The following is a 17,212-nucleotide window of genomic DNA, read 5'->3' as shown; positions in this document are numbered from 1 at the left end:
GCAGTCCTTGCAAAGTCTTCCTTCATTCCTGATAGTAGCTACAGGCAAAAGAAAACACAGGCAAGTACTAGCTTCAGGAGAAGAACTGACCTGGGCAGATCCTGGAAATTGACAGCATAAGCACCCAGCCTCCTCCCTGTCATCCCTGGAAGGTTTGGTTATCTGGTAACTGTCTTCTGTCTTCCTAATGCAAGATGTGGTAGAAAACACTCTCTCAAGTTCAACATGGGCTTTCTAGACAGATGTGCATGGGTCTCACTTTCACCTGATTATGATGAGAGTGAAGGTCCAATAGCAGTACAATAGAAAAAATTCATGTGTATATATTTTCTGTATAATTTTTAAAAAATAAAGTATTGTAAATTTACATGTAAAACGTCAGCCTACCTGTATCTCTATCCCTTTCCTAATTTCCCAGAAGTTATCATTGTCCTGACTGCCTATGTGACAAGAAAAACATCACTTCTATTTGAACTTCTAAACAGGATATTGTGTAACAAAATTTTAAAAAGTGATATATAAACAATACATCGTGTTTTTTTACAACATTGTTTTTTTGACATTCATCCATGTTGATACATGTAGACTTAAGTCATTCATTTTAACTGCTGTATAATATTCCAGTATATAACCAGATCATTTATTTTTCCTTTCCCTATTAATAATTAGGCTGCTTCCAGTTTTTTAGTATTCTAAAGACCACAGCTATCTTCTTGACCAAAAATTGATATGACAAACTACACTAATCCTGTTACATATACTGTCTCATTTGGTCCTCCCAACAACACAATGAGGTAAGTAGTTAATTCCCACTTTATAAGTGAAAAAACTGAGCTATATCCAAATGCGTAACTTCTCCAAAGTGACAAAAGAGGGAATCAGAACTCAAGCTGAAGTATCATTAACTCTAAAACTTTGCAAGGACCCCTATGTGCTTGGCTGGACGACTTTGGAAAAACTGAGTCTTACTTTTTCTTATCTCTAAAATAGAATAACTATCTCTGAAGATAGTTGGAAAAAAATAGATTAAAAAATAAAGGACAGAGATTAGTTCCCTAACCTGACATTTTCTTTTTATTCCCTGGATCCCTCAGAGCTTTAAGTCCTCTACTTGTCCTATACAGAGACATGTTCACAGAGTAACACATCTTACCTTTTACTCCTCAGCTCTTTCCCCTTCCCACCTTGGCTACTTTTCCTTCTTGGAATCTTAGATTCAGGCCTCTGCTCGTTTCTTCCAAGTCATTTTCTTCTATTTTTAAATATATACAAATGTTTCTCTTTCATTTATAAAAATAATCTAACACTTTGCGCATATATATATATATATATATATCTTCACTTGGACAGATACAGTCCAGGATATTTGTCAAAAATAAGAGAATAACTTTTCAGAGAACTGTACTACAAACACAAACTTGCGCAAGATTGGCAATTTTACAAAATTCACATCAGATGTTGAACAAATGTGCAGAACATTTAAATAATAATCAAAACACTTGTTTCTAGTAAAGAGATGGGTACAATCAGTCCACCTGTGCCAAAAGGAAGAAAATTTGGAAACAATGGGCCTATCTGTTTTGGGTTGAATTGTGTACCCCCAAAAAGATATGCTGAAGCCCTTATCCCACTACCTCAAAATGTTATCTTATTTGGAAATAAGGTCATTGTAGATGTAATTATCAAGATGAGGTCATTCTACAGTAAGGTAAATCCCTAATCCAATATGACTATGTCCTTATTAAAAAACACTATGTGAAGAGACATGCATACAGCAAGCACACCATGTAACCATGAAGGCAGAGATCAAGGAGATACATCTACAAGCCAAGGAAAGCCAAAGAGTGCCAGCAAACCACCAGTAGCTAGGAGAGAGGACCAGAACAGATTCTCCCTGAAAGGCCTCATAAGGAATCAACCCTACTGATGCCTTGATCTTGGACTTTCAGCCTCCAGCTAGCCAATTTTCCCAGCAACATTTATTAAATAGAGAATCTTTTCCCCATTGCTTGTCTGTATCAGGTCTGTCAAAGAGCAGATGTCTGTGGATGTGCAGTGTTATTTCTGAGGTCTCATGAAACTTTTCATAAAGCATTAATGATTTCATCACTCTTCCATCCAAGCTTCACCACAAATATGATGTTTGTCTTGCTTTAATTTTTAGCAGAATTCACGTTGTTCTGATAGAAGCTCTTTTCAAACTGATATCTTGTCCCTTTTAATGCCTCAAACTACTTCCTATTCAGACATGCTATAACAAGTTAGTATGAGTTTATTTTGGTGCCAAAAATTTTTGAAATCTATGCAAAGCTTTTTCATAATATGCATTTTCCATGAACTTTTTGAAGACCCCTTGTACAGATAATGTAAGACCCCCATACATATTAAGTAAACACAGATAATAATCAAATCATGATAAACCCTATATGCTATCATTAAGTGTACAAGGAACATAATTTAGATTAGGAGGTCAAATAAAACCTCTCCAAAGATATTAATATAACGTTTTAAGCTAAGACCTCAAGTATAAGCAGTTAACCCTGCAAAGATTAAAAAGAAACAGAAGAATATTCTACATAGAGAGACCACGAAGTACAAAGACTATGTGAAAAGGCTTTGGGATGCTCAGGAACCAAACCATAGACAACAAAAGCAAAAGACAAATGGGATTACATCAAACTAAAGATCTCCTGCACAGCAAAGGAAACAATGGACAGAGTAAACAGTCAATCCAGAGACTGGGAGAAAATATTTGCAAATCGAACACTGGATAAGGGGTTAATATCCCAAATATACAGGGAACTCAAATTACTCAATAACAAGAAAACAAATAACCCTATTTAAAAATGGGCAAAAGACCTGAATAAACATTTTTCAAAAGATACACAAATGGCCAATAGATACATAAAACAATGCTCAGCATCTCTAATCAGAGAAATGCAAATTAAAACCACAATGAGATGTCACCTCACTCCTTTTGGATTAGTTACTATCAAGAAGATGAAAGATAACAAGTATGGGTAAAGATGTGGAGAAAGGGGAACACTTGTCCACTGTTGGTGGTATTATAAATCAGTACAGTCACTTTGCAAAACAGTATGGAAGTTCCTCAAAAAACTAAAAAGAGAATTACCATATGATCCAGTAATTCCATTTCTGGGTATATATCCAAAGGAATTGAAATCAGTATGTTCAAGAGACATCTGAACTCTCATGTTCGCTGCCACATTACTCATAATTGTCAAGATATGGAAACAATCGAAGTGTCCATCGATAGATGAATAGATTTTTAAAATGTGATACACACACACACACACACACACACACGAATACTATTCAGTCTCAAAAAAAAAAAAAAGCAGGAAATTCTGTCATTTTTGACAGTATGGATGAACCTAGAGGTCATAATGCAAAGTGAAATAGGCCAGGCACAGACAGAGAAATACCATATGATCTCACTTATGTGTAAAATCTGATGAAGTCAAACTCATAAAAGTAGAGAGCAGATTGGTGGTTATCAGAGGTTGGGGGTCAGCTGAGGCAAAGTTTTGGTTAGACAAGAAGAACAAGTTCTGGTGATCTATTGCATAGTATGGTGACTACAGTTAATGCATTATATATGTGTCAAAATAGCTAAAATGTTTTTAATGATTTTAAATGTTCTCACCAAAAGAAATAATAAATATTTGAGGGAACAGACACATTAATTAGCCTTTGATCATTCTATAATGTATATATGGAATGAAATATCACACTGTACCCCACAAATATTGTGATGGTTAATACTGAGTGTCAACTTGACTGGGTTGAAGGATGCAAAGTATTGTTCCTGGGTGTGTCTGTGAGGGTGTTGGCAAAGGAGATTAACATTTGAATCAGTGGACTGGGAGAGGCAGATCTACACTCAATCTGGGTGGGCACCACCATCTAGTCAGCTGCCAGCACAGCTAAGATAAAAGCAGACAGAGGAAATGTGGAACGACTAGACTAGATGAGTCTTGTGGCCTCTGTCTTTCTCCCGTGTGGGATGCTTCCTGCCCTCAAACATCAGACTCTCAGATCTTCAGCTTTTAGACACTTGGACCTACCCCAGTGTTTTGCCAGGGGCTCTCTGCCCTTCAGCGACAAACTGAAGGCTGCACTGTTGGCTTCCCTACTTTTGAGGTTTTGGGACTCAGACTGGCTTCCTTGCCCCTGAGCTTGCAGATGGCTTCACCTTGTGATCATGTAAGTCCTTAATAAAATTCCTCTCATATATACATCTATCCTAATAGTCCTCTCCCTCCAGAGAACCCTAATATGAATATATATAGTTATTTGTCAATTAAAGATAAAACTTTATAAATTTTTTTAATTAAAGAAAATTAAGGTACAGGTAGAAGAAGAGGTACTCATGGAAAAAAAACTAAATTTCTTTTTGTTTATTTTTAAAATACATAGTTTGCTACTGAAAGTGGAATACCTCTAAGATTAAAAAAAAATCTGCCTTGGAAACTAATTATTTTGCCTAACTCACCATTTTAGAGACTCATCCCATATATCCCACTGATGAATCTGGTACATAGACTCATCTCATGGTTTTCTTTTTTCCTCCTCTACCAATATTTACAAGCAGAATTTGCATTTTCAGACTTTTTGACAAAACCAATGGCATACATATGAGGGGGGGATGTGTGTGTGTGTGTGTGTATAAATAAAAGATTGACAAGACTGTAACAACTGAAAGTAAAGTCCAAAGATAGAACCTCAAAAAAATGAATTCAATATAATCTATTTAATTTTAAAAGGCTTTAAGACTAATGGCATCCCAATGCAGCATTCATTTATTTAAGAAAAAATAAAAAAACTACATTGAAGAATCTTCTTTCCTAAAATTAGCAGAACTGATAAAAACTATAGGTGACAATACATAAAAAAATAACCTATTTATAAACACTAATGTGATACCAATAAAGTAAAATCTAGTATCAATAATCTAAGTGACCTCTTTGAATCAGTCAATAGGTATAAAGTAAAAAACATTTTTACTTTCTAAAAGTCACTAGTAAAATTCTGCACCAAAGAGGCCATTTTATAGAACAAAAGGTGATGGGAGTGGAAAGTCCTCTGAAACTTGAATGCCTGGTCCTAGACTCATGAACTATATGTTTGCCCTTAAGAGCAAGAACAAGGTAAAAATACAAAGAGGAGCTTAAGGGATTTAGGAGAATTCATGGATGACTGACAACGGGATCTTGCAGAACTTGGGGAGATCTGCATTATTTTGCTAAATTCCCTTGTCATCCATTATTTGTTCTATGACTTCACTATGGAAGAAAACCAGACCCTAAACTAACCTTTGGCTGTTAATGTCAGAGACAGAATATTAGTCTGGATGAGCCACTAATGTGATCAGCATGGTACTTATTAGTATAAACAACAACACCATCATGCCTCACTTAATGATAGGAATACATTCTGCAAAATGCATCATTAGGCAATTTTATCATTCTATGACCATTACAGAGTATAGAGTTACATAAAATTAGATAGTATAGCCCACTGTACACCTAGGCTAGGCTATATGGTACAGTGTACTGCTCCTATGCTAAAACCTCGACAGCATGTTACTGTATTAAATACTGTAGGCTACTGTAATATATAATGTTAAGTATTTGCATGTCTAAACATTTCTAAACATGGAAAACACCTCTGTATATGCAGTCCCCCAAGGACCAAAATGTTGTCCTGCGGTGCATGACTAATTATATAGCTAAGCCACTGACTAATCAGCAGATTCTCTCCAGGTATTTGTTTGGAATAGGTTGCAGGTGCCATTAAAATTAAACTGGAATTCTTTTGAAATAGATTCAATGGATTAGGATGATAAAAGTTTGAAAACCATGACCTAAAATAAAAGAGCAAAGAAAAGTTTTGTGTGTTTGTTTTTGGCTAGCATCAATGTTAGGTCAGCAGAAAGTTCATACTTGAAAACATCAGTGTTGAATGCCTGGCATGTTTCTCTCTGCCTTTCTGGGAAGGTAGGATCCCCAGAGATACATGATTCAGCCCCTAACAGCAGACAACATGGTCTACTGGATTTATCTCAAATTAATCCTGGGTACCTACAAAAAAAGGAAATTTAACATTGGAAATAAATAATTTTATTTCAATTTACATGGAAAAGTCTGCTAGTGAGTCTGTTTCTGCAGAAATAAGCAAGCAAAAACACAGTAAGAACTGTAGTAGATGTTTAAGCAGATGTCTTTCCAGCAGCCACAATGCTACCTCCCTTACAGAAAGCCATCTTGCCTGCGTTTGCTCTACAAGGTCTGCTTATTTCATCAGAATGCTGAACTAAGGGAGATATTTCCATTTTCAGGATTTCTTCTTTACCTCATCAGTTTCCCGTGTCTTAAGGTCTTTATGGTTAAGAAAAGAAATTGCAGTGACCCACTAAATTTGAAAAGATTTGGTAATTATCATCATCAAAACAGTGTCCTGAGTGTCCTTGTCCTCTGCCTTCCTCTTTTTTGCTGACGGCGCCCTGCTCAATCAGCCTCTGGCCAGTGTTCTCCTTAAGATCGAACACCATGCCATCAATTAAGGTGCAGAGTTCTGATGGGGAGATATTTGATCTGGAAATTGCCAAACAATCTGTGACTATCAAGACCATGTTGGAAGATTTGAGAATGGATGATAGAGATAATGACGCAGCTGCTCTACCAAATGTTAATGTAGCAATATTTTTAACAGGTCATTCAGTGGTGCACCCACCACAAAAATGGCCCTTCTCCTCCCAAGGATGAGACGAACAAAGAAAACGAATAGAGGAGATCCCTCCTTAGGACCAAGAATTCCTGAAAGTCGACCAAGGAACACTTTTTGTACTTCTTCTGGCTGCAAACTACTTAAACATCAAAGGTTTGCTTGATGTTACATGGAAGACTGTTGCCAATACGATCAAGGAGAAAAGTCCTGAGAAGATTCGTAAGACTTCCCATTTCAAAAATGACTTTACTGAAGAAGAGGAAGCCCAGGTATGCCAAGAGAACCAGCTGTGTGAAGAAAAGTGAAATGTTGTAGTTGACGCTGTCACACTGTAAGAAATGTTACAAATACTAGCTGCCCTGCTCTGTTTATAATTGTTAATATCAGACAAAGAGGAGAGAAATGCAGCAGCAAATCAATCACATGAACAGAATATTGTCCCCAATAAATGTGTAGTTAGAGTACAGATTCCAAACCTATGGCTGAGTTTCTCATAGTATGATCAAGTTTTTTTTCTTTGCTCTGAATAAAACTGTACTGCAGGTTCTCTGTAGAAAATGGCATTTTGGGCTTTCTCTCTTTTTTGTAAAGTGACAACTGCCTAGATTATTGTCCAGTTAACTTTACTGACCTTTTAAAGTTGGCATTGTAAATAAAACAACTTGCAAAAGAAAAAAAAACAACAACAAAACCCGAAACAATGTTTTCAAGCTTATGACCAATGTTAACGTCCACAATCCTTTATTGAAGATAGTGACTATTTATTAATCACAGAGTAACATGGGGCTAATAACAGCATCTGCTTAGTGAGGCTGCTGTGTAGTTTAAAAGAGACAATGCTCATAAAGCTCCTAGCACACTGTGTGGTATTAGATAAAGAGCTCAGAATTTTATTCCTTACAGCAACGCTGTGATGAGGTGTTCCACCATGTCAAAGGTGAGAACACTGAGGATTAGTGGGAGTGACTCACTCCGTTGACAGAGACAACACATAGCAGTTCTTTTCACCAGCACATCATATTCACTCTGGTCTAGCCAGAGGTATAACTATTCAGGACAATGGCTAGTTCTTGCTAGGGTCCCTGGAGTCAATGCTGGTTTTAAATCTGATATTTACCTCTATCAGCTGTGAAACACTAAGCAAGTTAGTGAAGCTCTCTGAATCTGTTTCCTCAGTTCAAGGGCCTATCTCAGAGGGTGATTTTGAGTATTAAACACCAGTAAATAGAATGTCTCAATAAGTAACAGCTTTCATTTAATAAAAATTAACTGGGCTTCTACTAAGTGCCAGCACTGTTCTAGGTCAGAATTTCCAAATTTATCTGCATATCAGAATCATCTGTGTCAAATTTAAATCTCAACTCCCTGGTCATGCTAGAGACCAGTTAAATCACAATCTAGGGGGCTGGACACAGGCATCAGTGTTTTGTGAAGCATCCCAGGTGATTCCAATGTGCAAACAACCTTGGAAATCACTGTATGTTAGGAACTGGATTCAAGTACCTTCCCTTAGGGAGCTCCTTGTTTACTCACTCTACTGTTATAAGCATTTCACACCTGACCCTTCTTTTGGACTCCTTGCTGTTACTGATGTAGCTCAGGTCCTCAGCACCTCTCCATGAACTTACTAACTTGACCCGACCACTACTACCACTTAGTCCCATTCTGCACAAAGCTCAGCTCTGATCATATCAGCCCCGATCATATCAGCCCCAAGCTCAGAATCACTGAATGAACTCTCTCTGGCTATCAACTCCTCAGTCTAGCCTTCAAAGCCCTCCACAAAAGGCACCTGCCCATCTTTACTCCTTATCCTTGGACAATGCCTTATGTCTGCCGATCTGCAAGCAGGCTCATTCGTGAGAATGAGGGAAAAAATCCTAATACTAGATAGCCAGTCTATTGCTCACTTATAAAATAAAATGTTCCCCAATTTAAAACTGTGTTCTTTTAAACAATGGTAACCTTAGTTTTCAGATGCCTTTAATTTCACAATTTTATACTTTCAGATTAAACACCAAAAAAAGAATTCCTTTTACCTTAATTTAAGGAGTGGCTGGGTCACCCACTTCTTTAACTTCCGTCTCCCAAATGAAGTTTTAGTGTGGTCTAAAACCCAAAGCAAACTTCCTTTGGTTTTCATATCAGTCTAAGAAAGACCAGAAAACAAGTTTTATTAACTAGACAATTATTTGTCCCAAATTATTATTTCATATACTCCGATTCTAAATGTCATATATTCCTAGCACAATGTGTGGCACATAAGAGGTGTTCATTTAATGTTTGACAGATGAATAAATACATACAGAAAGAAGTACTGACATTTTACACAGACAAGGGATCATTTGTAGTTTTTGGTTATCTACAAATAAATTATTCAGAAGATTCTTTTGAAATGTACACTTATCTAAGCATCTTTAAAATATAATTGCATACTTTCCTATCTTAAGAACTACAATATATTGAAGATGACTTAATTTTCCTTTGGTATTTCACAGTTACCATTTTATAGACCAATGCGCTCATGACAACACTGAACAAGGTGCTAGAGACATATATGAACCTGCACTGCACTCTAGGTATTTACCCAGGAAGGAATTTTAGTCTGTTTTACTAAATCCCTAGAAGAGTTTGCTTTTGCCACTTAAAATTTGGGTCTTAAAAAAAATAACAATTAACTAGAGATAGTTACTTTTAACCAAGTTTTCACAGTATTACAAAGCCCACTGAGATATTTAAATCTTGAGAACTAAAATGGCTGTTTCCACTTAAGTTGGGTTTTTTGGTCTTTTCTTCATTCCTTCTCCTCTGTAAGTAGCTACTTCCAGAGTACCTTCTATGTGCTGAACATAGCAAGGACATGGTCCCACCCTCAGGGTGCTTATAGCCAAGATGGAAAAAGACTCATAATTAGGATACAACGCCACCTGCCAGGAATCAACTAAAAAAAGTGTGACATAAGCTCTCAGGTCTCAAGAGTTCAATGCAGAGAGCACAGAGAAGGTACAAGGTCAGAAAGGTTCCTCTGAGGATGGGCTGGACAGGCACAGCAGACAGGGGAGGACAGTCCAGATCAGCAGCAGCACTATATGTTCCTGAGACCAGAGCCTGACTGGCCTGAGTGGGGTAAAGGGTCCCATGAGGAGGACAATTCCCTGATACTAGTGGAGAAGCAGGCTCAGACAAGAGGGGTGAGAGAGAGACCTGTCCTATCATATCTTTTGTTCTTGCTGACACCCAGCCCCCACCTTTCACCTCTTTCCATTGCTCCTTAGAAAGGGGTTGGGGGGGGCAGTTGAGGTACAAAGACAAGCAGATGTTAATTCTTAGCTTCTCCTTCTAAAATGGTGCAAGGCCCAACAAAGGAAGGAATTTTAAAGGGTATTTTAATTCTAGATAATTTTTGCCTTAAGAATTTGATTTCAGAACTGACTCTGTTGTAGTAGGATTTGAACAGAGAAGATGAGGCAGAAGCAAGGAACGCTTACAATGCCAGGGCTGGCTGCAAGCTGACTGAGCACTCCTTCAGCCAAGAAATGCCCCTTGATTCCTACTACTTGCTTCCTATCATGGAGATGGCTACAGAGTTGATGAGTGAGACCTGCAGGATAGATTCTCAGCTTTTAGATGATGACAAGATAAAAATGTTACTGAAGAAAAATATGTCTGAATTCAGCACAGCAGAACAGACTGGAACAGGAAGAAATTAAGGGAAACTAGTTATTAATATATAGATTCAGGAGTCAGGAGAATAAATTCAGCATTTACTTTAATTTGCAAAAGTAAAATACTTCTGAAGAGCTTTAACTCCTTTGACTCAGACGGCTCTGGTTTTCCATTGCTTAATCAAATGACTGGGGGTTGCTTTTTATCTCTGTGACTTTGTTGGGATAACATTAATTTTGTAATATCTCATCTTCCCAAGTGATAATTTAATAAATGAAAGCAATAACTTTAATCTCTCCATTATCTTCCTAATTCATCAATAAAAAACAATGAAAGTTTATGAACTGAGGCTGGACGCAGTGGCTCATGCCTGTAATCATAGCACTTTGGGAGGCCGAGGTGGGCAGATCACCTAAGGTCAGGAGTTTGAAACCAGTCTGGCCAACATGGTGAAACCCCATGTCTACTAAAAATGCAAAAATTAGCCAGGCGTGGTGGTGGGTGTCTATAATCCCACCTACTAGGGAGGCTGAGGCAGGAGAATCGCTTGAACCTGAGAGGAGGAGGTTCAAGATTGGTGTTGCAGTGAGCCAAGATTGCATCACTTCACTCCAGCCTGGGTGACAGAGTGAGACTATCTTGGGAAAAAAAAAAAAAAGAAAGAAAGGAAGTTTATGAACTGAAATATTATGCATCTTATAGTCAAACTGAATATCCCAGAAACCTGTTTTATAACTTGATTAATAAGACTGCAAACATTTCAACAAAAAGTTAAAGGTATATAGAAAAACATAACCAAGTAGACAAAAGAAAGCCACTTCATATTAATTTTCAGTGATGATGCCTTTCCAAAAAAATACCTGATGTAGAAATGATGATACAGAAATTGTCAGGATGGGCATGCCCCTCAGTCATTAAAAAGGGCAGCTCCACTGTTCCCCCCAAAAACCCCAAAGTATTTCGTACAGTTCATTCTCCAAAAAGTGCTACAGTTCTCAATTAACAGAGCAGTCAGCTAAAGACACTATATTTTCACCTGCTCCTCTAAAAACAGACTGCTGCCTACCTTACTTGGAAGTTTTTTCCAAAACAATTTATAATCAACTAACCCTTATGTTTGCCTGACCTGATTCTGTAGGATTTCCAGATTCCTTAATGTTGTTCCATTAATTGTCATAAATTCCATTTTACTTGACAGCTGTTTAAAATTCCTGTAAAAGAATCAAATATAATTAGCCTAGATGTAAGTGCATAAAGAAATAAAAACTAATTCAGGAACTAGAAATATTCTGGCTACATTATGGCAAAAATTAGCATTCTGATAGGAAATCAAATCAAAAGAAGCAAAATGAAAATTCACTGGATTGTATTCCATTAATGCTGGTGCTGTTAAATAAACTGATGCAAGACAAGGATAGTTAGTCTAACAAAACAAACAAGATCAGGGAAGGAAAGTAATGGTAACAACATTTTGTTTCAGTTTTGCTTCAGGAATAGAACCGAACATGGTCTTTTACCATTAGCCAAGCACAGTGGTCATATCTTCATGAAAAGCTATGCAATCAGCTAGAAAAATATGTCATGATACTTAAACCTGTCGTCCTTATTCTTTAGCATGAGATCATCTTGATAAATACTTTTAATCAAAATTATAGGCCAGGCACAGTGGCCCACACCTGTAATCCCACCATTTTGAGAGGCCAAGGCAGGTGGATCACCTGAGGCCAAGAGTTTGAGACCAGCCTGGCCAATATGGCAAAAACACGTCTCTACTAAAAAATATAAAAATTAGCCAGGCATGGTGGCGTGTGCCTGTAGTCCCAGCTACTCAGGAGGCTGAGGCACAAAAATAGCTTGAACCCAGGAGGCGGAGGTTACAGTGAGATAAGATCACACCACTGCACTCCAGCCTGGGTGACAGAATGAGACTACTTCTTAGAAAAAAAAGATTCTAACATATTCAACAAGTGTTACTTACTCTGTAATTAACAACACACATTACCATGGCCACGTTTAGTGGGTATAAAACACTGTTATTTTCTTAAGCTCAGTTAAAGCATTCACACTCTCCTTCTTGTTCCTTTATCTATCCAAAACAAAATTAGAAGTTCAATAAATTTCAATGTGAGAATGAGCTACAACATGACTAATAAATGTATGTACAATTCCAATTCGTGTTAAGAAGTACTAATCAATGCAGTACTAATGCAGTAATTCAATTTCCTTTATCAGCCAGTCCTTAGATGTTTCTGTCAACAGCACTTACAGGCTTAAGAGCTTATTTTTAAAGGCAAGAAAAATAACAGCAGGTCACCAAATTATTTAACGAAAGAAAGGCATATGTGTTCGTGCTATAAACCCAACCACCCTTCTCATGGCTGTAATGAAATTTAGGTAACATCCAGTTTCCCCAGTTATAAAAACAAGCCCTCCCCCAGAACTGTAGAGAACCTAAAATCAGAGCCTGAAAAAGCAGCACCCAAAAAGAGATTCCTTCACTTCTAGATGACTCCTCTGACCAAGGCCTCAAAGCCCTGGAGAAGAGAAATACGTTGTCTCAAATTAGGAATGTTACCTAGTAACTGAATGCTGTCCTTTGTTAGTGTAATGTATCTGTGACAGTTTTGATCTAGCTTCCAAAGAATGATAATCTGTTAATGATTTTCAGAGGGAAGCAACTCCAAAACTGAAGGATAGCAGGTGTTCAGTCCTTTTTCTCCCTCTTGTAGCAGTTAATTTGTCTTGAATTACAGCAATTTATGTTCTGCCTCTACCCTCCTTAATAGATCTAAGCTCCCTGAAGGCAATGATTATGTCTTAATTCATCTTGTAGCACCTATAGGGCTTAGCGGACAGTAGATGCTCTACAAATGTCTGCCATCTCCCTATGGGAAAACCACGCTGGGTTTATTTTTTTTCCCTTTGAATCAGAAACCTCCAGAAATGTCTGTGAAATACCCAGAGAAAGTTATAAAATGTAAAACATTATTTACAGGAAGAAACAATTAGGCAGTGATTGGCTGTGTAGCTGACAAGAGCTCACATAAATTCATGGTCAAAGATCAAAGCTGGAAGGGCTGATAGCCTGGGCTCTGAGTTGGTACCTAACCAGTTACCCACATGTTTAGATATGAGTTCTTACTTTCCCTATTCTGACAGTTATTTTTAACTAAGTCCATCCTAGGGGTGACTAGTTAACATGTTAGTGCCCTAAACAGACATCGACTCTAGAAGGGTACTTAGTTGACATCTTTGTCCATTTAGTTATAACAGAACACCTCATAATGGGCAGTTTGTAAACAGAAGTTTATTACTCAGAGTTCTGGAGGCTGTGAATTCCAAGATCAAGGTGCCAGCAGATTTGGTGTCTGGTAAGGGCTCATTTCCCATAGACCGCACCTTCTGTTTGTCTTCACGTGGAGGAGGGGCAAACAGTTCCTTCAAGCCTTTTCTATTAACATAAGGGCATTAATCCCATTTACAAATGATCTGCCTTCATAACCTAATCACTTCCTAAAAGGCCACACCTCTTAATACCTTAAACCTCACATGACTAGGTTTCAACATGTGAATTTTGAAGGACACAAACATTCAAGCCATTAACAGTTGGCATGAGACTAACTAAGAAACCACAATCTAGCAGCCTTTCCTAAAAGCATCTCAGCTAGCTGCCTTTATCTTCTGTCAACAACAGATGTGTTAAGATATAATTTTTCACTGGCAAAATATGTGGTATGGAAGTTCGTGGGCTGTCCAGAAATACTGCCCAGTTGGCTCCTCCCTCACATGAACAGAGTATAATAACCCTGTAAACCCAACAGTCCATACCCTAAGGGATGGTGTTTTAGGCTTAGGAATCTGAAAACATCCCTTCTTCTACCAATTATCTCAGGATTTGTTCCCTGACTCCAACTAAAAGTGAACTGTCCCTATTATAATGTTGCATATGCTTCAAGTGAACGACTGAAATGAGGTACTGTTGGAATACCAAAAAGACAGAATTGGAATTTCACAGAGCTAGAGAAGAGTTTACGTGACTGTTTTTGTGCCCACTTGCTAAAGAGTATCTAAATGAGTGGCAGAATTCACTTTGAATTAACCCACTACCTGGTACAGAGGGGGTGGGGTAGAAGGCTTATAGTCTTCATCTACATACAATTACCCAATATCTACAATATCAAAAAGAAACCAGTAACTGTCAAAAACCAAGCTGGTTCAAGTTAGCTCAAACACCAAATCTTTAGAGAGCAAAAGTGTAGGTTATTTTAATTAATGGTATTAATGTAAATATTAATGTGTTGTATGTGTAGTTTTTTATTTGGTTGGTTGTGGGTGTTTCTGTCTTTTCTTTTACTGTGGGTGTTTTTGTTTTTTCTTTTTGTCCTTACTAAATAATTTATCTAAATTTCAAATTAGATGCAGTGAGAATTTTTTTAAACTGACATCTACATTGATTTTTAAAAAAGATCAACCACTGGGCAATCTTAAATCAAACTGATTCCCATCTAGAATGGTAATTATTAAGCAACTACAAGGACTAACCATGCTTCTGGGTTTCCCATATATTTCATAAGTATTTATAATTATAAGTATAAATGTATAAGTATTCTGGAGTTGGAGACTTACTTCCCTATAGAAATGAAATTTCCTTCTGTTAGCACCTATTTCCATTAGAATTATATATATTTTTGAACTAAGGGTTATATCTGCCAGCATCCTTAGGTATCCAATAGTATCTGATCACTGACCTGAAACACTCAAGCAATTCTAAATTATTTATCCTTGTGGAAGAAGCCAAATTCTATGTGCTTTGAAATAAAACTCATCAACAATGTCTGGCTAGAATTCGTGCTGTGTGAACCTGCATAGAAATCTTATACATAGGGGAAAATAGTTTATCAATATTTCAGATATCACAAATACAACAGATGCTTTTTTTCCCTCAGTAATGGGAGGGAAACATCTTTGCCAAAAGTGGGATGGAGAAATCAACACTATATTACTGCAACCCTGCTTAAAAAAAAAAAAGAAAAGAAAAAAGAAAACCAATCTTCTTAACTTAGACAAAGGCAATAAAGGTATAAAACTTATTTGAAATATTAATCCATTACAAAGATCCTATTTAAACATCATTTTAAAATGGAAACGATGACAAAAAAACTACCATATAACACACAAAATCTATCACTGAAAATAGTTCTATATGTACAGAAATATTTTCAGAGTTCATAAATTCAGTTCATAATTTCAGAGTTCATAAATGTGTCCAACATTTTGGCAGTTAATTTGATTTATAAATTATAAATTGTATTATATTACAAAACGTCAGGATTATAGATTCACTTACAATTGATTTGTAATTAAACAACATGACTAACTTTAATTCCTAAATGCTGCCTAAATAAGCCCATTCCTAAATAAGCCCATTCAAAAGGCAAATAATGAGAAAGGTGTATGTTGAATCCACAAGACCACTGCCAGGTTCAATGATTCATGGAGGATACACAGGACTCGACATAAAATAATACTAACAGCTACGATTTATTACAGTGAAAGAATGAAAAGAAAAATCAGGCAAAGAAAAAGGTGCTTGAGGCAAAGTCCAGGGGAAACCAGGGCCAGCATCCAAGAATCCTCTCCAGGTAGAGTCACACAGGATCCATTTAATTTTCCCAGCAATTAATTTTAACAACATGTGTGAAATGTCCACCAGGGAAGCTCATCAGAGACTCAGCACCCATGGTTTCTATTCTGGACTGGACCCACAGGCACCCTTTCCCTACCATGTACCAAAATTCCAGCTCCCAGGAAGTAGGTGATCAGCAAAAACCACGTTGTTTGCACAAACAGTTAAGGTACAGTGAGCCACTCTCATTGGGGAATGGTGAAAACTCTCCCAAAATTCAAGGTCCCAGACTCCAGTCAAGGGCCAAGCTTGCAGGCAGGCCTTTCTAAGGAAAGCCTTGTGATTAGGCCAGCTATGTCAATGTTTTGCACATCTCTCTTTTTAAATTCTACTTCTCTAGAAGGATATGTATTACACTTATTTGCTATTATGTTCTTTCAAGTTTACACTTCAGTTCTAAATTGACCTTTTCCTTTATATATCTTTCTTAAAAACCTATCACCTCATTTCTAGTTTTTCATACTTCTCATTTATGTTCTTTCACATTTAGTATCATTTTCTTAGTGTCTTTTAGCTTATTTTAAAATAGTAGATCGTTTTATTTTTTTTGAGACCAAGTCTCGCTCAGTCACCCAGGCTGGAGTGCAATGGCGCAATCTCGGCTCACTGCAACCTCCGACTCCCAGGTTCAAGCAATTCTTCTGCCTCAGCCTCCCAAGCAGCTGGGACTACAGGCATCCACCATCATGCCTGGCTAATTTTTTGTATTTTTGTACAGACAGGGTTTCACCATGTTGGCCAGGCTGGTCTTGAACTCCTGACCTCAGGTGATCCGCCTGCCTTGGCCTAAAGTGCTGGGATTACAGGCATGAGCCACCATGTTCGTCCAGATCATCATTTTTATTTCATTTGTGACCATGTTTTTCTGTCATGTATATATTATTTGTAATGATGTCTTACTCCTTATTCTCTTTTTTCTCATAATAATTCTGTAAGAAATTTGAATTTGGTTCTTTCCCCATTGCTAATTTTTAAGTGAAGATTAATTTTCCTGAAGTTTCAGAATACAGGCAGTTTTTAGGACAGCTTTTCTAACTTCATACATCTCCTGTTTTTTTTTGTTGTTTTGTTTTGTTTTGTTTCTTTTTTGGAGACAGAGTCTAGCTCTGT

The 17,212-nt window shown here is 37.2% G+C and overlaps 1 protein-coding gene and 1 pseudogene across 1 annotated transcript in view; one reads left to right on the top strand and one right to left on the bottom strand.

Annotated features, from left to right (window-relative positions):
• The window catches only part of MSH3 (mutS homolog 3), a 228,702-nt gene that overhangs the window by 130,274 nt on the left and 81,216 nt on the right, over positions 1-17,212 (bottom strand). Inside the window, exons 11-12 of the mRNA XM_064376090.1 lie at positions 11,543-11,627; positions 8,790-8,899 (exon numbers count right to left, since the gene is read on the bottom strand). Coding sequence (XP_064232160.1) covers positions 8,790-8,899; positions 11,543-11,627 — 195 coding nt within the window. The remainder of the gene's footprint in view (positions 1-8,789; positions 8,900-11,542; positions 11,628-17,212) is intronic.
• Positions 6,573-7,055, top strand: LOC105730760 (S-phase kinase-associated protein 1-like; annotated as a pseudogene).

Source organism: Aotus nancymaae, unplaced genomic scaffold (genome assembly GCF_030222135.1).
Source record: "Aotus nancymaae isolate 86718 unplaced genomic scaffold, 86718_ANA_hifiasm-v0.15.2.pri h1tg000014l, whole genome shotgun sequence".
Classification (NCBI taxonomy): domain Eukaryota; kingdom Metazoa; phylum Chordata; class Mammalia; order Primates; family Aotidae; genus Aotus; species Aotus nancymaae.
Note: the sequence above shows the minus strand (reverse complement) of the source record. Positions and strands in the feature narration are given on the sequence as shown.